Here is a 26,909-nt window from a genome sequence, read left to right on the forward strand (position 1 = left end):
TTCCTCAACACCTGTGGTCCAGTCAGTTATTGTAGGCAGTGTCTAAACACCTGCGGTCCAGTAACAGATGATGGGAGTTACTGGACCACAGGTGTTTAGACACTGCCTACAATAACTGACTGGACTGCAGGTGCTGAGTGTCAGGGGTCTCGCGCCTGAAACCCAGGTTGGTCTGTCGAGATACTCGGTGACGATCAAACTGTGCGACAGCTATTGTCTCGGTATCGGTCTTGACGAGCTAGTTGCTCGGCGACTATCAAGTTGCGCGATGGGTGGCATTCGTAGTATATACTATCGTAGGTTTCGGCTGACCTCTGTGGACACTCCATTCAGGGGTAGTGTCAGGGGTCTCGCGCCTGAAACCCAGGTCGGTCTGTCGAGATACTCGGTGACTATCAAACTGTGCGACAGCTATTGTCTCAGTATCGGTGACTATCAAATTGTGCAGTGACAGCAGGTGGCGTTCGTTGTATATACTATCATAGGTTTCGGCTGACCTCTGTGGACACTCCGTTCAGGGGTAGCTCGGCACGATCAATATCAATGTTATGATGACACCAAGGTCTGGTGTAAGTGTTGATGATGATGAGGTTGATGGTGTTGGTGATGAGATTGGTGATGTCGATGATAATGAGGTTGATGGTGTTGGTGATAAGGTTGGTGGTGTCAACACAAGTGTCCAGTGTGTTGACTTGATGCTTGAAGTGATCCCCGGACTGCAGTGGACTACTGCCTTCGGTTCTATCTTGATCTGGACTGCTAACCTGCTATGGGCGCCTTCGGACGTCAGGTAGTGGTGATACAACACACACACTACGATGAGGAGCAACCTTTGATGGATTGCTGCTATGCTGACTGAAACTAATATATACTTCTGCTGAAGTGATAACTAGTTATGGTGAGTAGAGTGGATGAGGATCCACTCGACCTATTGATGATGAGAAAGCATGGTTATATACCTCTTCTCAGCATCGCCAGTGATGCTGCTCCTGCTCTCTCTCCAGAGAGTACCTTCTTCATCGAGTACTGCTCAGGGGCCTCTCCTGCTTGGCACCCCTGTGCCTCTTGAGCTGTGTCGACTCCTTCGACACTGCTCCTCCTCCTCATGACCTGGTGTCGACTCCTTCTACACTGCTCCTTCTCCTTTGATCAGTGACAGTTCCTTTGGCTCTTGTCTCTCGAGCCCCTGAGTGGTAACCATCTGCATGCTCCTTGAGCTTGGTCCTCTTCGTGGCTGTGCCTGCTCCTTGAGCTTGGTCCTCTTCGTGGCTGTGCCTGCTCCTTGAGCTTGGTCCTCCTCGTGGCTGTGCTTGGCCCTTCTTTGCATGTGAGTCTGTAGGAGTCCATGGTCTCCATGGAGACTGCACTACAACCATGCTCTCTACTGATCTCGACTAGATCTTCGATACCTGTGCTCCTTCCATATGAACCCGTGACCCTCCTGCTTCTTGAGCATCCAGGCCCATGACACCAAGTTGCTCAGCAACTGAATGGGTAAATTCCCCATTTTGGAGGTGAAAGAGTGCCAATTGGCACTTCTCTGGGGTGGTTTTCAGCATGATGGTATAGATATGATGGTGTCAGACTGGAAGTGCTGCCAGATCACTCACAGTCATCTGATTGAGCTGAAACTTTCCATGTCACTACTTTTGATGTGTATGAAGGTGCCCACCAAGTTACATTGCAAGTTTCATTGTAGTCAAAAGCCCACAAGGTCAGGAATGGAGTGGTGTTGCTATTTGGGAGCATGCTCCATAAACTTTCTCACAATAAAAAATTTCTCAGCTCTTTTTTGAAGCACAATTTTTGCATGTAATGTCAATATCAATTACACAGTCTTGGAGAGAAGAAGCAGGGCTTTCAGACAATATCAGACAGTGTGGCAATCAGACATATGGCTATTGAGCATTGGAGTGATGTGTGGTGACATGTAAAATCGTGGGACAGTTTACGTGCGAGCTGTATATGCTCACATAGTCACATCTCACCATAGAAATGTCAAGTATTCAAGAAGTCATACGTCTGAGGTAAAGGAGCTTGTTAGTGGCTCCAGAACAGCGTATCGTACTTTGTAATCTTCTGTTCTGGTAAAACCCATCGACGATTGCAATTGACGATCGGTAGCCTAATCCGATCAGCCAATGTGACTCCCCTCCCCGATACAATCGCACCTTTCTCGGTCTGTGAATCAGTTCAAGCTAGGGTCTAGTCGAGGCAAGAAGTTGAAGAGCGTCGTCGAGATCAATCAAATGCGGTCAAAGTCAATAATCACAAGTATCAATTGCGATGAGGAACTTTCTAAGTACATGGTCCTTTGAGTGTCTATTTATATCTCAATACCCTTCGTGCATATGTGTGATGCTAGAACGATGAGGCCATAACATGACTATGGAGCCTCGGAGAAGCTATGTTGACTATCCAATGACCAGCGTCCGTTGCCCTGATACCCGAAGGTCGGTCCGGGTAATGCGATAAAACTGAGTGAGCTAAGTCGGCGTTTAAATGCGAGTTCGGCGTGGAAGCTGTAAACTCTGAGACGCCACATGCTTCATCGTTGAGGGATCGCATGCTTCAACTCAAGATGCTTCACTTGCTCTCGTTATCTCGCGTGGTAGTCACCATTGCCCGTATCCGAGTCATGGTCATCCGGTTACAGCCGTTGCAGAGCAAATCGACTGTATCGGATAGGATTGTTTAGCCCTACGAATCGCATCATCTGATCTGTTTGCAGCATTGTGGCTTGTACCTCCCGAAAGACGCACGTCACGATGACTAGACGCGATCTACTTGAGATGGTGTGAAAGCACTCTTGTAATGCGCAGGTTGCTTGAAAGGCCCTCCGAGAACTGCCGATGCGAACCTGCAGATGTCAGTTACTGCCAATACAGGCCGGTCTCTGGCCTTTAACACTCACTGGACAGCACGCACACACAGGAACACATTGATCGATGCTTAGAAGATGGGTATGATTCCGTAGGGAAGAAAGAGAGCACGCACTGCCAACGACGGTAGTGAAGCAAAAGACTAGTAATACAGTGAGAGAAGTGAAGTTACCTTGACTATCAGGCTGTTTATGCTGAAGAGCCGTTCTTGATTTCCTGATCGCGAAGTTCGCTCACAACGTTGCCAACGATCTTGTAGCCCCGGGGAGCCTTCTTGGCTGCTTTGCCAGGGTCGACGATTTCGCCCACCTCGTTGATCCAGATAGCCTCTTCGTCGCTCAGCAGCATCTGGTCTGCCTCATGCAATCGTCGCACATTCTCGACATGCACCAGCTCCTTGACGGCGAGGATAGCACCAGCCATGTCGGGGCCGATGGGGCGGTAGACAGACTGAAGACGCTTCTTGAGGCCAAGACCCTGGAGTGAACGGTTGATCTTTTCAGGCATGCCGATACCTGATCGTTGTAGTGTAATGCGGTAGTGTGTCGGAGGAGCCGACTCGCTGGATGCGTAGCCGGAGGCGACAGTCGTCTTGGCGGCGGCGGATGAAGTCTCGTGTCGAATGCCCCATGCCAATGTAGAGGCAGCCTGTCGGGAAAGGCTTGGCCTTGCCTGGCCGAAGAAGTTGCGTGCGAGGAACGACATGCTTATCGATGCTTTTGAGCTGTTGCCTGTTGTAACAGAAGAGTGCGAAGACGAGTAACGCCAAGATGTCAGTTCGGCTGGCCCAGACCAGAAGTAAGGGAAAAGGTGAGATTTTGTCCATTTCTATCTATCTCTGCTTGCTGGCCATTCACCCTTGCTCTCCTCGCTTTTCCAGTGGTTGATGTTGCCGACATTTCAGGAAACCAGACTTTCGACCTTGCGAAACGCGGCACCCAACTTGCCTATCTCGTCCAGACGTGAGGTTCCAAGCTCGAATCAACCTACGCTCGTCCGAGCATCTGCAGCGCAGGAGAGTACAGCAGAAACGGGACCCGTCGACCGCGGAGACGCTCGAGCAAGGGATGAACATAGGACTCGCTCGACGACAGACAAGACCTCGGAAAGACAAAGCTCCAGCGACGAAACCTACTTCGGCTGCCTCAAGCACCAGACGAGTCTAGCACCAAGCTGCCAGAAGCAAGCAAGATCATCTCCGCGCGCAGTGTCCCAAATGAGACGACAAGGAGCACACAGACCGCACGCTCACGACGGCTCTTCCTAGTGCACATCGGTTTATACTTGAGTAGCTCATCTTGTTAGCGGCAACGTCGTCCGAGGGAAAAGCGATCGAGGGGGAGCAGAGGAAGACAGTGGCAGCAGCAGACAGAGAGGAAGCAAAGACAGAAGTCCCTCGCGAAAGGGGCAGATCAAAGATCTTGTCAAACAACATGGGGGATTGGAACTGCGGTACGCACCGTGCAGGAGAGGGTCCAGACCAGTGCGCCTCGTGTGAAACTATTGTACAGGAGGGCTGTTCGTCGTGCGAAGATTGGTTGTGGGTTCAGGCAAAGCGTCCAAGCATGGCGTTGAGCAGAGGATGAAGAGAGAAGTCAGAGTCAGCGTACTGTTGTGGTCGAACGGACAGTCGAAGACAAAAGCGACATCGCTTCTCTCGCGACATCAAGAGTTGGACGATGGACGGATGACGAGAACAACCCATGAGTAAAAATGCCCCTCAGACTTCCAAGGAAGGTCTGCAAACCCTCATCAGACCAGAGCCGGCTGCGATCCAGACGATACAAACGATTCGAGAAGGCGGCACTGGCCCACCGGCTCTCCTTCGTAAACGAAGGAGGGTTCGTGCCGTGGACCTCTTCCAAAGAAGATGGCCGCAAACAACCCATATGAATCTCTCGCAAGGAGAGCCAAAATGCCCCACCCCCAGGGGGATGCTAGGGTCCTAGAGTGGAAACTGCGAATTTGGTTGGATACCAGGTTTATCATCTTCGGAGACTCTTGGGTGGCCTGCGTCCGCCGTCGTGTGTCGCCGCGGAAAGAGATGTTTCGGTTGGGTCGTGGCGAAGGGACACTTACGCTAAACGGTGGGGAATGGTGAACCCGAGGAAGGGAACAGAAAGGTTCAACAGTTGAAGGATGACTGCGAGCGGCGACGAGAGGCAATGATGAAAGAACAGCATGTTAGCTGAGTGTTCTCTGAGATATTTGGTTGCTGAGCCGCGAATCGCCTTTGCCCGTCCGTGCTTCGCTTTAAGCAATGTCTCTGGCGAAGACGAAGGCCTTAGGCAAAGGATGTCCATCAGACAGAAGTGTGCTGGCATGCACAAAAGATACAATAGATGCTTGCTGCGACACAAGCTTCCTTATCGTCTCGGCATGGTCGTATAGGCCGGGGAAAGGAGTGAAAAGTCATCACTGGAAGAAAGGTTCGGGAATGGAATGGGCGAAGGCGAATCGGTGCACTTGATAGCTTGCGAAGAAAGAGACACTTACACTTTGTACTGTGAATCGACACACTCGTACACGAATACAAGTGGTCGATGGTGGTATTGAAAGAGGGAAAGGGGGAAGCAAAAGACGGATACAGGAAGGAGGCGGATTGTGGTGAAGGAGGAAAGGAGGACCATATCCTCATGACTATAAGTTTGACACAAAACGTGCAAAGAATCTTCTTCCAGCAAAAAAATCTTGCATTTTTCTTCCAAAACTGGAATCTATGTTCTCCTACCTGAATTTTCTGGAAAAATGCGCTGCCAACCGCAGTTTGTTCGACACTGCAAAAACCGTGATCCTTCTTGACTCGTACGTGTTTGCGGCTGTGTGTCGGTCTAACAGGTTCCTTGTTTTCGGGCTTAACGTCATCTCTCTCAGTTGAAGTTATGCAAGGCACCACTTTGTCCAGGCTACGTTCTAGCTCCTTTCACACAGGTGTATGGTAGATGCAATGCTTAAGATTTTATGAACTATGGCTACAGGATTGCTCATGTATATACCTTTGTTCCACCCATGAGAAGCCCTATTGTCACACTACTAACTGCATGTATCATGTGGTGCCTCAGTGTTGTCTTCCTTGTGCCTTGGTGTTGTCCCCAATAGACATTTCCTGATTGGTCACTGCACATTGATCATGTATGCATGTCCCTCAGTCTCTTGGCAACTTGGCTTTCTCACATGTCAGTTAAACTCCTGGTAATTCTGTTGCATCTTTAACTCCCCCCCCCTCAACAGTGTTCCCAGGCCTATTAAGTTCACTAGTCATGATGTATCTAGTCCTTTTAGTGGCTTTGTTAGCATGTCCACCATGTTCTTGGCTGTCCTTATTTACTCTATTGCTATGTCCCCATCTTGTACATGATCCCTAACAAAATAGTATCTGGTGTTGATATGTTTCAGTTTCCAATGTTTTGCTGGGTCTTTGCTCACCTGTATGCATCCTTGACTATCTGTATGAAGTACTGGCTTGACATTTGGCACTCCTAAGTCCCTGAGCAAGTATGAGAAGAAGAGAGCCTCTCATGTGGCCTCCGATGTGGCAATAAACTCTGCTTCCACTGCTGACAGTGCTATGCACTTTTGGATGTGTGACTTCCAGCTTACTGTACATCCATAAACATATGTAACTGTGCTGGATGTGCTCCTACACCCATTTGTGGGATCTGACAACTGTCAGAGGTCACATGCCCAAAACCTGATATCTGTAATAGAACCACATCTATTATGAATTCCATCAAGATATGTGACAGCACTTGTGGTATTATGATTCTTGGTGAGATATGTAGTAGAGATGTCACTATCACTTTTCTTGCTCGAAGATGCAGTAATGGCTTTGCTATTGCAGGTTTTGACTAACTGCTGTGTGCACTCTGTCCAGAGGTAGCTTGGCATGATCAATAACTTGAATGTATTGCCTGACACCAAAGGTCTGGTGTGAGTGAGAGGACTGGTAGCACTGACACAAGTGTCCAGTGTGTCAACTGAATGCTTGAGGTGATCCCCCAGACCACAGTGGACAACTGCCTTCAGTTCTATCATTATCCGGACCACAGGTTTCTATGAACTGCCTTCAGATGTCAGTGAGCGGTGATACAACACACATGCTATGATGGATGCAATCTTATTGAGATTGCAACATGCTGACTGGATACTAATGTATACTTATGTGTAAAGCTATAACTAGTAGTGTATGGTGTAGAGTGGATGGCGATCCACTCTCTTGCTAGGACAGAGAACATGGTTATATACCTTTCTTGCAATGTCGCCTGTGACACTGCTCATCCTCCTCGTCCCTCCTATACTCCCCATCCACCTTGTGTTGCCACTCGTTGGCAACACCTCCTTGCTGTCATGGGCCTGGATGCTCAAGAAGCAGGAGGGTCACTGGTTCATATGGAAGGAGCACAGGTATCGAAGATCTAGTCGATACCAGTAGAGAGCATGGTCGTAGTGCAGTCTCCATGGAGACCATGGACTTCTATGGACTCACATGCAAAGGAGGACCGAGCCATATGCAAGGAGGGCCAGGCACAGCCACGAGGAGGACCAAGCTCAAGGAGCAGGCACAGCCACAAAGAGGACCAAGCTCAAGGAGCATGCAGATGGTTACCACTCAGGGGCTCGAGAGACAAGAGTCAAAGGAACTGTCACCAGTCAAAGGAGAAGGAGCAGTGTATAGGACACTAGCAGGCAGGTCCTGAGGAAGAGGAGCAGTGTCAAAGGAGTCGACACCAGGTCATGAGGAGGAGGAGCAGTGTCGAAGGAGTCAACACCACTCAAGAGGCACAGGGGTGCCAAGCAGGAGAGGCCCCTGAGCAGTACTCGATGAAGAAGGTACTCTCTGGAGAGAGAGCAGGAGCAGCATCACTGGCGATACTGTGAAGAGGTATATAACCATGCTTTCTCATCATCATAGGTCAAGTGGATCCTCATCCACTCTACTCACCATACAACTAGTCAATACTTTAGAAACATAAGTACTCATTAGTTTCAGTCAGCATAGCAGCAATCTATCAAGGTTGCTCCTCATCGTAGTGTGTGTGTAGTATCACCACTACCTGACATCTGAAGGCGCCCCATAGCAGGTTAGTGGTCCAGATATAGATAGAACTGAAGGCAGTAGTCCACTGCAGTCCAGGGATCACCTCAAGCATCAGTCAACACACTGGACACTTGTGTTGACACCACCAACCTTAACACCAACACCATCAACCTCATCATCAACAACACTCACACCAGACCTTGGTGTCATCATAACCTATGCATTGATATTGATTGTGCCGAGCTACCCCTGAACAGAGTGTCCACAGAGGTCAGCCAAAACCTACAATAGTATATACAACGAACACCACCTGCTGTCACTGCGCAACTTGATAGTTGTTGACTGACTAGCTCATCGAGACAGATACTGAGACAATAGCTGTCACACAGTTTGATAGTCACCAAGTATCTCGACAGACCGACCTGGGTTTCAGGCGCGAGACCCCTGACACTTGCCTCCTCTGGATGGGTGGCCTCTGGCTGCTTCATCTTCATCAGGGGCCAGTCCCACCTCATCTGGGTGGTGACTCACACCCTTTCATCCTTTCTTTGTATTCAGTGCCTACCTCCTTCTGCCAGCTTCATCCCTGTGGTGCCCCTGCCTCATCTGATGGTGTCCCCCCCTTGTCCAGTGACCTCTTCTTCACTGTATTGGTGATGGGGTGCCTCTCTGATCAATCCTTGTGAGATCTGCAGTACCCAGCATGATATTGTGATTTCCACTGAACTCTGTAGTAATGACATCATTCCCACAGATCCTGATGAGATATGCCATAGGATCATTTCTACTGCTGATCTCAGCAAACTCTTCCTTAAGCTCTCATTTAGCCTGATCCTGCGATTTCTGCGCTCCTTCATATGACTTCAACTTCTTCCTGCCTCCTGCATATCCGGCTCCTATGACAACAACCAGTTTGCTTTGGTATATGTAACCACCGGTTGGTTTGTGTGTTTGGTCATATCTCCTCCCAATTGTAGTTGATATTCGTTTGTTTGGTTGAGGTACTTTAACAAGTGTATTGCTGCACTCCATGCTCCAATAGCTGGGGTTGACATGTAGCAGGCCAGGATTCCTACAGCAAATGAGATATGGGGTCATACCATATTGGACACCCAGAGCAGTTGTCCCACCAGCTCCTGATATTGCTTCACCCACTTCAAGTCACATGCATCACTTTCTGCAATTGCCGTTATGCTCAACATCAGTATCCAGGACTTTTGGATGACTTTTCTCACTCGAATATGTGGTAGCTTGAAGGTTATTGCAAGTTTCGACTGACCACTGGGGACACTATGTCCAGAGGTAGCTCTGCACAATCAATATCCTATAGATACCTTGAGATAAGGTGGCACCAAGGTCTGATGCTAATGTGATGGATTTGACACAAGTGTCCAGTGTGTCAATGAGTGACTGAATGACCCTTGGACTGCAGTGGACTACTGCCTTTGGTTCTAATGATTGGGAGAGCCAGACTGCAGTATGAACCACCTTTGGTGTTGATCAATATCTGGACTGCAGAATGAACTGCCTTTGGATGGCACCAAGTGGTGATACAACACACACACTATGATAATAGCAATGCTCTGCAATTGCTACTGGTGACAAATCTACTAAGTATACTTATTGTGAAGTTCTAGCTAGTAATGTAAGGTGTAGAGTGGATGGAGCTCCACTAAACCACTATGATGAAGAGTAAGTGTGTGTTATATAGATGTCCTCGCAGTGTCACCGGCGGCACTGCTCTTACCCTATGTGGTCTCCTCCTACACTGCTCCTCCTCCTCTTGACTCTCCCTCCCGACAGTCCTGCCTGTCTTACGATACCGCTCATTAGCACTGCTTCCCTTGCTCCTTGCAGATGGAAAGTCCTCATGCTGCTTCATTACCAATAGGGGCCTCTCCCATGTAAGCGGTCATGTGCCTGAAACCAAATTGGGTGCTTCTGGTTGATCTGGGCTTTGCTGTAAGATCCTGCTTGTACTGATTTGGACAAGATCTGTCATAAAGCCTCTCTACTGCAGATCTTGATGAAGTCTGCCTTAAACCCTCGCTTTGCCCAATCCTGCAATTCCTGTGCTCCTCTTCATATGACTTCGGTTCTTCCTGCTTCCTGTGCATCCGGCCCCATGACAGGAGGCTTCTACTACAGATTTCAGCAAGAATAGGAGGTTTCAGTTTTTTTTTTTTTTTTTTTTTGGAAACTCAAGTTGTTTTTGAGTTTTCACTTGTGTTGAATATTCATTATTTATGTAAGCTCTGCCATTTTGGAAAATACTCTAGTTTTTGAAAACACTGCTTCAGCTGGACAGTTGCAGCAGAGTTTTCAGAATTGGACCTGAGTCTTCACTCACATGATGTTGCATGTAATGTTGCACATGATGTACTCCTGCAAATGCCTCCACTTTTCCTGCACAGCTTGTTTTGCATGAACCCACAGTGTCAATAATGACTGTATCTACTTTGATTGTGCAATGAGAGTGTCAAAGATGGTGGAGCTACAAGGTGGTTTGGATTCTGGAACAGGTGGTTCGGATTTTGGAACTGCTTCATTTTTCAGCTGACACTACCCTCCCTTTGTTGGCTTTGAAAATTAACCCTCTAAAAACACAGCTTACATTTGGGGGCATCAATTTTCTGGCCTTTTTTCACTATTCGAAGACTCTAGTTTTCGAGGGCAAAAAAAAAACTGAAACCCCACTCTCTCGAACCCGCTTTCTAAAGTCAAACTGAGCTGCGCCTCGCAGCATTAACTTAATTGCTTGGAGATTTTCCGAGCGCGCCACCACTCAAAGGGTTACAAACCTTGAAGCCTATACACTAAACAACATCAACATTCGAAGCTATCATCATCCGCTCTTTCTCACGTCAACTTTCAAGGCTCCCAGACCTACTCATCAATATCTTCCTAGCAAGCGAATTCGGCTCACGGCTCGCTACAGGGACAGACAGCGTGGGATTTGCGGAAAAGCAAGAACCGCTTCGGTGACCGATTTGACCAGCTAGCATCACGGAAATGAAGTCACTCTCTATCATCACTTTCGTCCTTCCTCACGACTCATCTTTCGCAACTCATCCGATAGCAAGCCTCTAGGAGCTTCCATCGATCAGCAAGCAAGCAAGCAAGCAAGCAAGCAAGCAAGCTTCTGGCCAGGTCACAATTCGCAACTGCAATACAGCCTAAAGCGGGGAATCCATCAAACTTACGGCTCGGAAATCACCTTTCCGCATCAACTGAACCTTATCACACCTCCGCCACCACCACCAGAATCACCGCTACGTCTTCCTTCTCGTCCTTACCAGCTGTACACTATGAGTCGGTCACAAGGTGCTGTTATCGACCTTACCGAGGAATCACCTCCAGCTAACACGAGACACTGGTTCTCTAGCTTTGGAGCCGCGCCCGGACCCGGCACCCATATCCTTGAATGGTCTTTCGGATCGCATGCGCATCCATATCCCTCCGATAGCTTTGGCAGAGACACCGCCTCATCATCAAGCGCTCAACGTGCAGCGAGGCCCGCTGTTGACCCCATCGTAGTTGGGAGCGATGACGAGGATGAAGAAGACGTGAGCTTCACCATCACCGGACAGTCCGAGCCGATTAGACGCACATATCATCTTCAACGCTCTGTACCCTTGAATTCTCCTGCAGCTTCTTCTACTCGTCCTTCATCAGCTTCCGCCGGCTCGTCGCTTCGATTCCACGATAGCATCGGCCGAGGCCCTCATGGGTCAGGTTCGCGCATCCCGCAAAGCATCGGTATGCTCGGTTCTTCTTCAGCAGCGCAGCACCCGCTCTTACCGCAACATCGTGCTGCTTTACCATCTGCCAGTGCAACAGCAGCTAGGAGGGGCGGTGGGGCTATCCCGCCTACTAGGTCAGATGGGGGTTTCATGCCGCGCCTCAGTGGGGAGTTCTCTTTCGGAGGCATGGCAGGATTTGGTTTTGGTCCATCATACAGCATGGAAGTGATAGGCAACTTGATACGCGGACTACAAAGCAACGCAGGTGCCGGTCATCAGCAGGGTCCAGAACGCAAAGTTCCGCAAGATTACGATCCAAAGTGGACTCATCCATATGAGGTTGAATCTGGCTTCACACACAACATCATTGAGCCGCCGGTCGACCTAGATACCTACTTTGACGACAAGGCTGTTGTGACGGGACCTTTGCCGGATACTACACCAATTTGCCCATGCTGTCGCCATGCACTTGTGACAGGCGCCAGCGGAGATGAGAGGATTTGGGTGTTGCCGTGTGGACATGTGATTGACGGGCGGTGTGTTGACAAGCTCAGTGGAATCGCTCCACCGCTGGGTCCAGATGCTGTTGTCGCCGAAAGGACTTCAGGCAAGGGTAAAGGCAAGGCGAAGGCTGTTGAATTACCAGAGGATGAGCCACCGGCAAAGGCTTCCAGAACATCCTCACGCAATCGACCAACAGCTTCTGCCCCTGCTACGGCGAAAGAGGTCACACCCAAGAAGCCAAAGAAGCCCAAGCGATTCACCTGTCCCGTTCAAGGCTGTAGACAGCGATGCACCAAAGAGCCTGGCAGCAAGTATTCGGCTTGGGAGGTCTTTGTCTGATCCATCCTTAGCCTCAGCAGCCGTCTGCGCAGCCTCGTCGCAACCTCGTCTGAATTGTAACGTCTTACTGCTGCATCTTTCTATCGATACCCTCGCATCTTTGCACCTGCATTTCTCGAACTCTTCATTTGTACTTTTACACAGCTCAATACACGTAGCATCGCAACTCTTCTCCATCTGACTGGATCATCCAGCGTAATCAGTGTAGCGCGCACCTATATGGCCTTGATTCTGCGTGAGCAATGATGTTGAGGGACATAGAGGAAGCTCAGTTTACTAAGCGGCGCAGAGTGACGCGTGTAATCGTTGGCTGCATAAAATCGGTAAGTGTTGGTTGACGCGCATATGTGATAAAGAGTGAGGAGGTTCGATGATCAACGATTGGCGATAGTCAGAGCACAGTACCAATTGAAGATTACGACATACAGTACTCTTGTCCTGAGCTACTAGCAAGCTCTTGTACACAGGCATATGACTTCTAGATAATGCTTATCATTTCTATCATTGGATGCTATGTATGTGAGCATATATATACCTAATCATTGCCTCCAAGACATGCTGGTCTGTGATGAGCCACTCCTCATATCACTCCTGAGTTGTTGCCTCCTGTACTACTCCTGCATGTTGCTCTGGCAATGCTTATGCATCCCACATGCATACAGTCTATGCACAGCTTCGCTTCATCAATGTCTCGCTTGTGCTCTGCAGACCCTGTGAATCCCATTGGAATGCTGGCACATCTTCAACTCCCCCCTTTGACAGCATTGCCAACCCTATCAACTGAGCTAGCCAGGAGGTGGCCAATTCCTTCAATGGTTTCATTAGGATATCTGCAACATTGTCAGCTGTCCCAACAAATTTGATTGCTATCTCTCCCTCCTGAAGGTGATCTCTGATGAAGTGATACCTGGTGTCTATGTGTTTCAGTTTCCAGTGCTTGGCAGGATCTTTACTCACCTGGATGCATCCTTGGCTGCCTGTGCACAATACTGGGTGAGTGGCTTTGACTTCCAGATTCTTGAGGAGGTACAAAAAGAACAGTGCCTCTCTCACCACCTCTGAGGCAGCAACAAACTTGGCTTCCACTGCCAACAACACCACACACTTTTGAATGTGTGATCTCCAGCTAACTGGGCACCCATATACATACATCACTGCTCCTGACATGCTTCTATGTCTGTTTGTCAGGTCCAAGGCCCAGTTTGCATCAGTGTATGTAACAATTGGCTGTCTTGAATGCTCCCTTGACCTGTCCCCAAAGAGTAGTTTGTACTCACTGGCTTGGTTGAGGTATTTCACCATGTGGATGGCTGCTTTCCATGCACTATTGGTCAGGCTTGACATATACCTTGCCAGTGTTCCTATGGCAAATGATATGTTGGGTCACACAGTGTTTGATATCCATAACAGCTGTCCCACCAGCTCTTGGCATCACTTCACTTGTGGTGGATCACACTTGTTGTCCCCTGCAATACTTGTTACTCCCTGCATTGGTACCCAGGACTTCTGATCAGTCATTTGTAGCCATTTGCTAACCATCACTTTAATGTAGGCTGTCAAGTTGAGTGACTTCCTTTTCTGTGCCCTGTCTCAGTTGATCCTAACACCTAAGAACTCCTTCACTGGTCCATTATCCTCTGTCCCCCATTTAGCCATTATTTGTTTCTTGGTGCAATCCACTTCCTCACAACTGGGTGATGCAATGAGCATGTCATCCACATATGCTGTGATGACAGTCATGCTGCTGCCAGTTCCTCTTGAGTATAGGCATGGCACATTTGGCATGCAATGGAAACCTATCTCTTGCAGGTGTGAATCCAGCTCTATGTTCCATTCTTGGCCTGATTGCTTTAGTCCATACAGTCCATTCACCAGCTTTAAGGCCTTTCCAGGGGGGACCTTTGTTCTGACCAGTGGCTTCAGGTAAACATCATGGTGCAATGTTGAATTTAGATATGCTTGCTTGATGTCAATGCAATCCACTTCCCAGTCTTGCACAGTTGCTATAGCTAGGACTCCTCAAATGGATTGAATGGGTGCCACAGGGTGCAAACACCTCTGTGTAGTCAATGCCTTCCCTTTGGGTGAAGCCTTGTGCTACTAGCCTTGCCTTGAACTTTGTGGGGATTAGATTCACATCTGTCTTGATCTTCAGAACCCATTGTGTGTCAACAGCATTCATGCCCTGAGGAAGGTTGGCAATCTCCCATGTGCCCATGGCTTTCAGCCCATCCAGCTCCTTGCACATCACCTCCTCCCAGTGTTTCCTATCCTCTCCAGACAGTGCCTTGCTGACAGTCAGATCCAGGTTCTGTCTTTTACTATCATTTGCTGCCATAAGTCCAAAATGGGTACTGTCAGCCCATGTTTCAGTGTTGGCTCTGTACTCAATCATCTTCACCACACCCTCACCTAAGGTCTCTTCCTCATCCATTCCAACAACTGTCTCCATATCCATGTATTTGTCTAGTGGCTCTTCTTCTCTTTCATCAAAGAGGTTCTCATCTGTGTACCCTTGGTCATTGAGGTCTTCTTCATCTGCTAGTGCTGGTGGCAGCTGCATGCTTACCAGTTGCCACTCTGTTCTATTGGACCAGCATTTAGACTCCATAAATCTCACTGAGTTGCTCCAGAATATGTTAAGACTGTAGTCTGGGCTGTAGAAGAGCCATCCTCTCCTCTCCAGACTGTATCCCAGGAATATAGATGCTATGGCCTGTTGGTCTAGCTTCTTATTGTCTCTTTTAACCTTTGGGATGTTTACCCATGCTAGGCATCCAGACATGCATAAGAGCTTCATGAGCCACTCTGGCAACTTCCCAAACATGGCTTGATATGGGAACTTGTTGTTGACACTTGGGGTGAGATTCATTTTGATTGCTGCAGCCCAGATCACATAAGGCCAGAATCTCTTTGGCAGCCTCCTCTGCATGAGCAGTGTTTGCATCTTCTCACCCAGACTCCTATTCATCCTCTCCACATGTCCATTCTGTTTGCTAGTGAATCCCACTGTTATTTGCCAATCTATACCCTTATTGTGTGTCCATTCAAGGGCATCATTGCTTCTCCATTCAGTACCTTGATCAGATTGTATTGCTTTTAAGCTCTTTCTTGTCTGTGTTTTGAGATACAACACTATTGTCTTGAGCTTGGGAAATGTGTGGCTCTTTTGTAGCAAAGGCTGCACATACACATACTTGCTGTGGTCATCAACCAGTACCAATGTGCACATGTATTCTGTTGTGTGTGATGAATTGACTATCAAGTTGATGTGGATGAGGTCAAGCAGAGAAATGGACCTCTCTCCACTGCCTTGCCCCATTCAGGCTGCCATACTCTTGGAACAGATGCACTGCTCACATATCAGAGCAGTATCTGGGTTCAAGTCTACTACATTGTTGCCCTTTAAATGGTTGATGATGGCTCTTGTCTTGTCTCAGCATGAAGGCCCTAGATGCTCATGCCATAGTTGTTGTTTGGATATCTTGGCTTTGCCCTCAACCTGCTTGAAATCTTCATCAACATCTTCAAATAATGATGTTGATGTGATCATTGCATTTTCTTGCCATGTGTTGCCTTGGAGCTCTAAAAGCCCTTGCTCGCGATTCTTAGCCATCTTGAGTAGTGTAAGCGGTCACATGCCTGAAACCAGGTTGGGTGTTTCCGATTGGTTTCGGTGAGATCAATTAAGTAAGATCTATTCAGTATGTTTCAACTAAAAGTAACCAGACAGCTTTGTACTGGTAGGTCTTGGCTGACCACCTTGAACACTCTGTTCAGAGGTTGCATGGCACATCCATTATTCTCTGGAGAGAGAGTAATACACTTCTCCTTTACAGTACAAGTGTTCATAGTACTGTTGCTAATGCTCTCTAATGTCATCTGGACTGTGATATGCCTATTGCCTACAGAGGACAGGAGTTACTGGACCACAGGTGTTGGACACTGCCTACAATAACTGACTGGACTGCAGATGTTGAGCAACACCACCTACAGTAAGGAACTGGACTGCAGGTGTTGAGGAACACCACCTACAGTTGATGCCTAATGGTGATACAACACACACGTTTGAGGTGTCATTGCAAAGCTTTGCTATTGCAATGATACATAACTATGAGTCAAGTAAAGAGTATGTTGTCACAGGGTCAGCGGGTCAGCATATGAAGGGGTGCACCAAATTGACCAGCAGCAATTATGGTAATGTCACAGGGTCAGCAGATCAACATATGAAGGGTGCACCAAATTGATTGGTGTCAAATCATCAGGAATCAACAAAGCTAATCAGGTTGGTAGCACATATGATTTATGAGACCAACCAAACTCTGGGGTCCAGGTTAATCTCACAAGGATCAATTGGGATCAGTCTGATCAGCATGTCTCAGCAAGTTGGCTGTCACAAGCAAGCATTGGGAGATTCAGGAAGGAGGATACTGGCATTAGGAGGAGAAGCACATGGGGATAACCACATGCAGGAGTGGGGACTGAGCTCAGCATCACATGGATGGTTACCACTCAAGGGGTATGTGCATATAGCCACACAGGCCCAAGCACAGGGGCAACCACATGACCAAGGGGCTTGGTCATGAGGCCCAACAAGTGGCTAAAGGGATTCACAAGATAAGGTCGAGAAGGTGGTCACTGGTGAAGAGAGAAGGAGCTGTGTCAAGAAGAATGGAGATTGGTTAAATGAAGAGGAGGAGCTGTGTTGAAGGGGTTCTCACACATCATCAGGCAGAAAGAGGGCATGAAGGCAAAGGGGCAGTGTCACACAACCATTATGCTGTGCAAATGGTAGAGGTGCAGCATCAATAGGGGTTGATGCCAGCAGGGGAGATAGTGTCAAAAAGGAGATGAAGGCCCCTCAGGAGGAGCAGGATAGGTGTTGTGGGTGACACCAATCAAATGCATAAATACTCTCATTCTACCATAGCATACAAGTGGATCCTCATCCACTCTACTTACTTTATACTTTACTCTTTACTTGACTCTTAGTTACATATCATTTCAATAGCAGTGCTTTTGCAACAACCCTCAAACATGTGTGTCATATCACCATTAGGTGTCAACTGTAGGCAGTGTTCTCCAAACACTTGTGGTCCAGTTCTTCTACTGTAGGCAGTGTTCTTCAACACTTGCAGTCCAGTCCCTTACTGTAGGTGGTGTTGCTCGATGTCTGCAGTCCAGTCAGTTATTGTAGGCAGTGACTCACACCTGCAGTCCAGTAACTCCCATCCTCTGTAGGCAATTAGCATATCACAGTCCAGATGACATCCAAGAGCATTATCAACAGTACTACAAACACTCATACTGTAGGAGAGGGTGTATCACTCACTCCCCAATGAACAGCATACATGCTGTGCAACCTCTGAATGGAGTGTTCAAGGCAGTCAGCTGAGACTTACCAGTCAGAGACATTTGGTTATGTTTAGTCAAAACATACCAAGTAGATCTTACTCAATCAATCCCATCTATACCAATCAAATAACACCCAAAACTAGTCTCTGGCGCGCGACCGCTTACATATGTAAAGTATAGAGTAGAGTGGATAAGGATCCACTCGTATGCTATAGTAGAATGAGAGTATTTATGCATTCGCTTGGTGTCGCCTGCGACACCTTTCCTACTCCTTTTGAGAGGCCTTCACCTCCTCTCAACACTCTCTCTCCTGCTGGTGTCACTCCCTTTGATGCTGCGCCTCTACTGCTCACACAGCATATTGGTTTGTGTGATACTGCCCCTTTGCCTCCAAACCCTTCTTTGCCTGGTGATGTGTGAAGACCCCTTCGATACAGCTCCTCCTCCTTGTAGACAATCCCTGGTCTTCTTGACACAGCTCCTTCTCTCTTCACTGGTGACCATCTTCTTGACCTTATCTTGTGAATCCTTTAACCACATGTCAGGCCCTATCGCCAAGCCCCTTGATCATGTGGTCGCCCCTGTGCTTGGTCCTATGTGGCTGTATGCACATACCCCTTGAGTGGTAACCATCCATGTGATGCTGAGCTCAGTCCCCACTCCTGCATGTGGTGATTACCATGCGCTTCTCCTCCTAATGCCAGTATCCTCCTTCCTGAATCTCCCAATGCTTGCTCATGACAGCCAACTTGCTGAGACATGCTGATCAGGCTGATTTCAATCAATCCTTGTGAGATTAACCAGGATCCTGGAGTGCAGTTGATCTCGCAAGTCATATGCACTACCAACCCGATTAGATTGTCGATTCCTGATGATTGCCACAGATCAATTTGGCGCACACTTCATATGCTGATCCGCTGATCCTGTGACACGATAGAACCGAAGGCAGTTGTCCACTGCGGTCCGGGGATCACTCAAGCACTCAGTCAACACACTGGACACTTGTGTTGACAACAGCAATCACAAGCACACCAGACCTTGGTGTTAATATCAGTTCATAGTAGTTATTGATCATGGCAAGCTACCTCTGGACAGAGTGTCCACAGCAGTCAGTCGAAACCTGCAATAGCAATCAATCTATCACACATTCGAGCAAGAAAAGTCATAGAGGCCTTCTACAACAGATCTTGACAAGAATAATAATACACAGCATTTTACCACATATCTTGACAGGATCTGTAATAGATGCATTTCTACTACAGATATCAGGTTTCAGGCGCGAGACCCCTGACATGATGCTCCCTGATGATGTCGAGGATCAAATAGTTGACATTGTATTCCCCAGTGGTATCAATGGTGCCATGTAGTGCATTGGTCAAGGTGTCATCAAATGTGTGATTCCATTTGGGATGCTTCTTGTCATATATACTCCATAGAGGTGTTTCATAGCATGAGGAACACATTGGAAAAAAGACTTGATGTGGGCATTCCAACTGTAGTAGTTGTGTGATGTAAGCTTGGGCACTGGCTCAAGGAGTTTCACCAAGGTGCAGAAGTTGTATTGCTTGCCACCATTGTTGAGGTCTGAATTGGAGTCAGTTTCTTCATTGGCATCATTGTCAGGCACCTTGGTTTTTGTCTTGTTGGTGGCCTTGTTATCGATGACTTGTGATTGGGTGGCTTTACCCTTTCTTCCTCCTTTGGCCCTGCTTGTGCTGGTTTGGGTTTTGGTTTCTTCTACCATAGTTTGTTGGTGGATTCCTCAGCTCAGTTGATAGAGCTTCAGACTCTTAATCAATTGAAGATTACAATGTACAGTATGCTTGTCCTGAGCTACTAGCAAGCTCTTGTACACAGGCATATGACTTCTAGATAATGCTTATCATTTCTATCATTGGATGCTATGTATGTGAGCATATATATACCTAATCATTGCCTCCAAGGCATACTGGACTGTGATGAACCACTTCTCATATCACTCCTGAGTTGTCACCTCCTGCACTACTCCTGAGTGTTGCTATGGCAATGCTTATGCATCCCACATGCATACAGTCTATGCATGGCTTTGCTTCATCAATGTCTCACTTGTGCTCCATGGACCCTGTGAATCCCATTGGAATGCCGACAGTTGAGGGAAACGTAACTATAGTTGGAGATGCGTCGGAACTGAACAGAGCCTACAGGGTCTGCGGAGGGCAAATAACCATTGATGATACAAAACCACACATTGGTGGCTATGCATGTGGGATGCATAGGCATTACCATGACAACTTAGGAGCAATGTGAGGGGTGAACTAGTCATAGATGGGCACAGGCTGAAGGTAACCACTAAGTACACATGTATATATATGCTTATGTAAATAGCACTCAAAAATGACTCATTAGTAACTAAGCACCAAAATTCTCAACTGATTAAGAGTCTGAAGCTTGGCAGCTTCAAGGCACTTTGCCATCAAGATGCCACCCAGAGTAGACAGCATAGCTCTACTCGAACACACCATGCAAATGATCAGAGAGGTGCACACTGACTGGAATGAAGACCAAATCTTGGAGTGTGCCTTCTCTATGATGAATCTCCAACCAAATACCAGCCAAGTCGAAAAGATTCCTAAGTCAGTACTCAGCATTGTATCGCAGATTGTCAAGCTCAACGAGAACAACTGGGCCATCTGGGAGCCCATGTTTATGGACTGCATATGGCCCATCAAGAACACAAAGCAAATCCTCACCAGGGAAATATCTAGCAACCAAATGGAATATGATGAAGAACTAAACAGTCATCTGTTAGGCCTCATCCTGTCGTCATGCAACCACAGTCCTGAGAGCAGTATTCATACATACACCATTCGAGAACAAGGCAAAGAGGAACAACTTGGCTCCACACTGTATAAGAAACTCAAAGCAGTGCTCACAATCAATGACAAAGTCAAACTGTCTGCAATTCATGACTGAGTGCATGAGATCAAGCTAGTACACTGAAATGTTGTCAACCTTGGAAAGGAACTAGATCAAATTTGGAATGACACTGTGAGGCTGGGCAGTCACATGGATGAAAAGCTCAAGAAGTCCACCTTGTACTGCTGTGTCAAAGATGACTGGCTCTACACTCAGACAGTAGACTCCCTCAAAGCTGCACAGCCGGGCTGTAGCTATGAATATGCCTACCATGCACTTGCCAAGAAACATCAAGAAGCCAAACTCTCAGGCCATATCCGAGCCACAACCAGACTCGCTGGCAACAAGAATATAACCAACCAAGCCAGCGGACCTAGCCAAATCCTAAACCAAGAAGGCTACAACAGGGGCAGACATGATCCCACAAACCCTAATGAGCTGGCTAAGTGTTACAAATGCAGGCAACCTGGGCACATTGCAATCAATTGCATCAGCAACCAGGAGCGAACTTCTACTCAGCAGGGATAGGAATTTGGGTGCACCCTTTTCATAAGCAACACTGGCAACTGTAATCAAGGCAGTACATGGATCCTCAACTCTGGAGCTACACATCACATGGTATGTGATGAGGATAAGCTCATTGCTCTGACACCAAAGAAAGGATCCATAGATACCACCACACATGAATGGTTGCGAGTACAAGCAATAGGAGATGCGACCTTGCAAGTTGGAAATGTCAAAATACCCCTCACAGATGTACTTTACATTCCCAACCTTAGCAAGAATCTATTGTCTGTCCCAGCATTAACTGAAGATGGTGCACGAGTGATATTTGAAGAATCTGGAGCTACAATCTGTCAGGGGTCTCGCGCCTGAAACCCAGGTTGGTCTGTCGAGATACTCGGTGACTATCAAACTGTGCGACAGCTATTGTCTCGGTATCGGTGACTATCAAGTTGTGCAGTGACAGCAGGTGGCATTTGTTGTATATACTATCGTAGGTTTCGGCTGACCTCTGTGGACACTCCGTTCAGGGGTAGCTCAGCAGGATCAATATCAATGCTTTGGTTATGATGACACCAAGGTCTGGTGTGAGTGTTGATGATGATGAGGTTGATGTCATTGGTGATAAGGTTGGTGAGTGTTGATGATAAGGAGGTTGATGGTGTTGGTGATAAGGTTGGTGGCGTCAACACGAGTGTCCAGTGTGTTGACTTGATGCTTGAAGTGACCCCCAGACCACAGTGGACTACTGCCTTCAGTTCTATCTATATCCGGACTGCTAACCTGCTATGGGCGCCATCGGATGTCAGGTAGTGGTGATACAACACACACACTACAATGAGGAGCAACCTTGATAGATTGCTGCTATGCTGACTGTAACTAATGAGTACTTATGTTTCTAAGTATTGACTAGTTGTATGGTGAGTAGAGTGGATGAGGATCCACTCGACCTATGATGATGAGAAAGCATGGTTATATACCTCTTCTCAGCATCACCAGTGATGCTGCTCCTGCTCTCTCTCCAGAGAGTACCTTCTTCATCGAGTACTGCTCAGGGGCCTCTCCTGCTTGGCACCTCTGTGCCTCTTGAACTGTGTCGACTCCTTCGACACTGCTCCTCCTCCTCATGACCTGGTGTCGACTCCTTCGACACTGCTCCTTCTCCTTTGATCAGTGACAGTTCCTTTGGCTCTTGTCTCTCGAGCCCCTGAGTGGTAACCATCTGCATGCTCCTTGAGCTTGGTCCTCTTTGTGGCTGTGCCTGCTCCTTGAGCTTGGTCCTCCTCGTGGCTGTGCTTGGCCCTCCTTTGCATGTGAGTCTGTAGGAGTCCATGGTCTCCATGGAGACTGCACTACGACCATGCTCTCTACTGATCTCGACTAGATCTTCGATACCTGTGCTCCTTCCATATGAACCCATGACCCTCCTGCTTCTTGAGCATCCAGGCCCATGACACTACCCCCCTCTTAAGAGCCGAGCTCCATCGAGGCATGCTCTGGTCTGGTTCATACTGACTCCTCCTCCTCCTCCTCGACAACATCGCCAACATCATCCTTCCTCCTTCTCTCAACGTCATCCTCCTTCCTCTTCCTCTCTCTACTCCTCCTGTTCTCTCTTCCTCTCTCTACTCCTCCTGTTCTCTCCTCTTCCTCTCTCTACTCCTCCTGTTCTCTCTTCCTCTCTCTACTCCTCCTGTTCTCTCCTCCTTTCTCTACTTTGTCTACTCACTCGTCCCCCCTCCGACACCTGATACTCCTGGATGAGGTCGGGACAGTGGAGGTTCTCTACTGGTTCCCATGAAGCAGCTTCTTCTGAGTACCCTCTCCACAACACCTTGTACTCTGTAGTCCCATTGTGTGAACGCTTGTCGATGAGTGCTTCGACTTCGAAGTCGAGGTCCTCATCTGGAAGTGATGGTATGGTGGGCTGTTCAGCATGTTGAGGAAGAGAACTTGTTCTTGCTGGCTCGAGCATGGAGACATGGAACACATCATGCACCCTAAGGTTTGCTGGCAATGTGATTCGATAAGCTCAGCGTCCTACCCGTTCCTGAACTGGGTAGGGTCCTGCAAACCGGGTATCTAACTTGGGTGTGGGTCTCCGTGTCTTCCAGTTTCAACGGTTGATATAGACCATATCACCCACCTTAAACTCGATGTCCTTGTGCTTCCTGTTATACTGGTCTACTGATCTACGTTGTGCCTCTCTGATCTGCTCCTGGAGGTACTTGCAATGCTCCTTTCCATCCATGAGGTACTCGAAGCGACCTGGATCATTGACTCCTAGTCGTTGAGGGATGTCAGGATGAGCTTTGGGGTTCCATCCATAGCATGCAAAGAATGGTGAGACACCAATGCTGTTGTGGACCGTGTTGTTGTATACAAAGGCTGCAGTGTCCAGCAGGTTGGCCCAGTCATTCTGCTCATAGTTGCAGTACATCCTGAGGTATTGCTCTATGATCTGATTGACCCTCTCTGTCTGACCATCGGTTTGAGGATGGTAAGCCGTGCTAAGTGAGTGCTTCACACCCATTTGCTCTGCAAATGCCTTCCATGCTCCTGATATGAACTGCCTGCCTCGGTCTGAGACCATGTGATCTGGGTTTCCGAAGAGTCTAACCATGTGTCCATATAGCAACACTGCAGTCTGTTTGGCCATGACTGTCTTATGGGTTGGAGCTAGTATGGCAAACTTGGTTAACCTGTCGACAATGACTAAGATAGAGTCATAGGTCTTGGAGTCATACTTCTTCGATGGTGGTAGTCCTTCAATGAAGTCAAGGGATATGGAGCCCCAGGGCCTGTCTGGGGTTGCTAGTGGCTGTAGCAAACCATATGGATGATGACGAGGAGCTTTGTACCTAGCACATACAGGACAACTTGCTACATAGTCTGCAATCCAAGCTGTCATGTTTGGCCACCAGTAATGTCGTTGAGCTGCCTTGATGGTAGCATCTCTTCCCACATGTCCAGCAGTGATACCATCATGGCATTGGGTCATCACCATGAATCGCAGATGCTCTACAGAGAGGGACTGTCCATCTACCTCTTTGGCACTCCTTGAGTGTTGGTTGTTGGTCCTCCCTGGCATGGTTACTTTGGGGATAACCAACCTTCCTCCACTGTACCATAGGTCGTCCTTGAGTTCGAAGGGCTTTTTCCTATGTATCTCCTGTAGCTCTTGGTCTAAGGGCTGGAAGATCTTGACCAGGTCTTTGAGACCTTTTGATGCTATGGACTCCATCGAGAGCATAGGGGCCACCAGGGTCGAGTCATGGTCTGCTGTCTCCTTGAACACTCGAGGAGGCAGTAGTTGCCTCACATTGTGATCCTGCTCTTCACCAGCTGGTTGCATGTCTGTCCTTCTGGTGAGAGCATCGGGTTCACCACCTTTGTCTCCTGGTCGATACTGCAATATGAAGTCGAAGTCTGCTAGTAGTATGGCCCATCGAGCCTGTCAACCTGTGATGCATCTCTGTGACTTGAAGTACTTGAGGGCTTCATGGTCAGTGAGGATGACCAGTTGGCTTGGTAGTCCAGCTAGCATGTGTTGCCACTGAGTAAGGCAGACGACCACAGCTAGGAGCTCCTTGTCATGGATTTCATAGTTCTTCTCGGCAGAAGACATCTTCCTAGAGTAGAAAGCCACTGGATGCCATCGTCCTTCATGCTCCTGCTTGAGTACTCCTGCTATAGCAAAGTCACTTGCATCAGTCTCCAACCTTGTTGGAAGGTGGTAGTCGAAGTGCTGAAGCACTCCTGCTGATGTGAATGCCTGGATGAGCTTGTGGAAGGCCTGTTGGGCCTCCTCTGGTAGCTCGAACTTCTTGAACCGTTCTATAGGCTTTACCAGTGATGTCAAGGGCTTGGCTATGCGAGCAAAGTGGGCTATGAACCTTCGATAGAAGTTGGCAAAACCCAGGAACCTCTGGATGTCATGGATTGACTCTGGCATTGGCCACTCCTTGACAGTGTGCACCTTTTCTGGGTCCATCTCTATGCCTGTCGGCTTGATGATGTACCCCAGGAACTCGACTGTCTTGGTGTGGAACTCACACTTCGACAGCTTAGCAAAGAGCCTGTTGCTCCTTAAGCAAGTGAGGACCTCAGTGACATGCTTCACATGTGCTTCTTCAGTGTCACTGAAGATCAGGAAGTCATCTAGGTATACTACCACATATATCCCAATGATGTCTTGGAAGATGTCATTGATGAATGACTGGAAGTGAGCTGGAGCATTGGCTAGGCCAAAGGGCATCACTAGGTACTCATAGAGTCCCAACTGAGTGCCAAAAGCTGTCTTCCATTCATCTCCTTTAGCAATCCGGATGAGGTTGTATGCTGCTCTAAGGTCTAGCTTGGTATAGATCCTTGCCATCCTGAGTAAGAACAGCTGCTCCTCAATGAGGGGCAATGGTGCCCTGTTCTTGACAGTGATCTCGTTGAGACCTCTGTAGTCCACACAGAGTCTGAGACCTCCATCCTTCTTTGGTACAAAGAGCACTGGTGATCATGCTGGGCTCTTTGATGGTCTTATGAACCCCTTCTCGAGGTTCTCATCCAAGTACCTCCTCAACTCGGACATCTCCTTGGGTCCCTTAAGGTATAGGGGCCCTTGAGGTGGCTTACCTCCTTCTATCAACTCGAGGTGGAGATCATGCTCGGTATGATGGGGCAGCTTGTCTGCTTCCACCTCATCAAACACATCTCACAGGTGTTGGTATGGCTTTGGTATGTCTGCAGCCATCACCACCTTGTCTACCTCCACCTCCATCTCAACTCCTTTGTCTGCACCTGTAGGTACAAAACCAAAGGCCAGGAGTGATGATGGTGGCTCCTCCAACAGCATGAACCCTATGGGTCCATCTTCTAGAGCTGCTTGTAGTATGCACTCTGCTGAGACAAACTCATTACCATGAAGGGTTGGTCTCCTCATGATTAGGTCCCCTGCTCTTGCTGCTTCAGGGGGTCTCCTTGGGGGTTGGTCCTGCTCCTGAGTCTTGAACTCCAGCTGGCCTGTATCCCATTGTATGGTGGGTTTGAGCCTCCATAGCTCAGTGAACCCCAGGATGAGGTCATAGTCAGCAGTGTCGGCCACTGAAGCTTCAACCACACCCAGATTGTGTGTACCAATAGATACCTGCATGCTCACAGAACTATTGATGGAGAGTTGGTGCCCGGTGACACCATGGATCGATCTTGTTTTTATGGGTTTTGTGGGTATTTGGTACTTACTAATGAAAGAATCTGAGACTATGGACAAACCAGCACCAGTATCAGCTAGTATCTGAGCAGGATGGTCTTGAACCATTCCAGAGAGCTCCAGTACTGCTTTGCCTCCACTGGTAGAGAAACATACTTGACAATCTTGATATATACAGAGTGATGGCGAGGACGTTTGTAGAGCAATGCATGCCATCAGTGCATCACCCCACTGACGTTTCCCTCATCATCATCATCATCATGCTCCTCCTCGTGATTGGGGTCCATGGGTTGCTGGTATGAGCTGAGGTCCATGGCCTCGGGGTCACCTGTCTCAGTGCTGCCTGTGTGGCCATCTCCTGAGTCGGTGGCCTCCTCGAAGGGGTCTGCTGTGGTGACCATAACCTTTGGTCCCATGGGTCAAGAGCTAAGAGGGTCTACCCTCCT

The 26,909-nt window shown here is 48.2% G+C and overlaps 5 protein-coding genes across 5 annotated transcripts; 2 read left to right on the top strand and 3 right to left on the bottom strand.

The window, feature by feature from the left end:
• Positions 1-3,071: 3,071 nt before the first annotated feature.
• UHO2_00463 (uncharacterized protein) lies at positions 3,072-3,587 on the bottom strand (the record flags this gene model as incomplete). The annotated part of the gene is made up of 1 exon (XM_041557083.1): positions 3,072-3,587. One exon carries the CDS (start codon positions 3,585-3,587, stop codon positions 3,072-3,074), a length of 516 nt encoding a protein of 171 aa, XP_041413017.1.
• A 7,641-nt stretch (positions 3,588-11,228) lies between these two features.
• Positions 11,229-12,506, top strand: UHO2_00464 (uncharacterized protein; the record flags this gene model as incomplete). The annotated part of the gene is made up of 1 exon (XM_041557084.1): positions 11,229-12,506. The coding sequence occupies one exon, from the start codon at positions 11,229-11,231 to the stop codon at positions 12,504-12,506; it is 1,278 nt and encodes a 425-aa protein (XP_041413018.1).
• A 1,969-nt stretch (positions 12,507-14,475) lies between these two features.
• Positions 14,476-15,378, bottom strand: UHO2_00465 (uncharacterized protein; the record flags this gene model as incomplete). Its single annotated transcript, XM_041557085.1, has 1 exon — positions 14,476-15,378. One exon carries the CDS (start codon positions 15,376-15,378, stop codon positions 14,476-14,478), a length of 903 nt encoding a protein of 300 aa, XP_041413019.1.
• Positions 15,379-20,318: 4,940 nt separating this feature from the next.
• Positions 20,319-21,284, top strand: UHO2_00466 (uncharacterized protein; the record flags this gene model as incomplete). The annotated part of the gene is made up of 2 exons (XM_041557086.1): positions 20,319-20,786; positions 20,862-21,284. 2 exons carry the CDS (start codon positions 20,319-20,321, stop codon positions 21,282-21,284), a joined length of 891 nt encoding a protein of 296 aa, XP_041413020.1.
• Positions 21,285-22,311: 1,027 nt separating this feature from the next.
• UHO2_00467 (uncharacterized protein) lies at positions 22,312-26,879 on the bottom strand (the record flags this gene model as incomplete). Its single annotated transcript, XM_041557087.1, is given in 8 exon segments — positions 22,312-22,716; positions 22,990-23,260; positions 23,305-23,327; positions 23,407-24,689; positions 24,723-25,711; positions 25,973-26,602; positions 26,620-26,627; positions 26,700-26,879. 8 exon segments carry the CDS (start codon positions 26,877-26,879, stop codon positions 22,312-22,314), a joined length of 3,789 nt encoding a protein of 1,262 aa, XP_041413021.1.
• Between the last annotated feature and the right edge of the window lie 30 nt (positions 26,880-26,909).

The sequence above is a fragment of the Ustilago hordei genome, assembly GCF_900519145.1.
Source record: "Ustilago hordei strain Uho2 genome assembly, contig: UHO2_contig_01, whole genome shotgun sequence".
Classification (NCBI taxonomy): domain Eukaryota; kingdom Fungi; phylum Basidiomycota; class Ustilaginomycetes; order Ustilaginales; family Ustilaginaceae; genus Ustilago; species Ustilago hordei.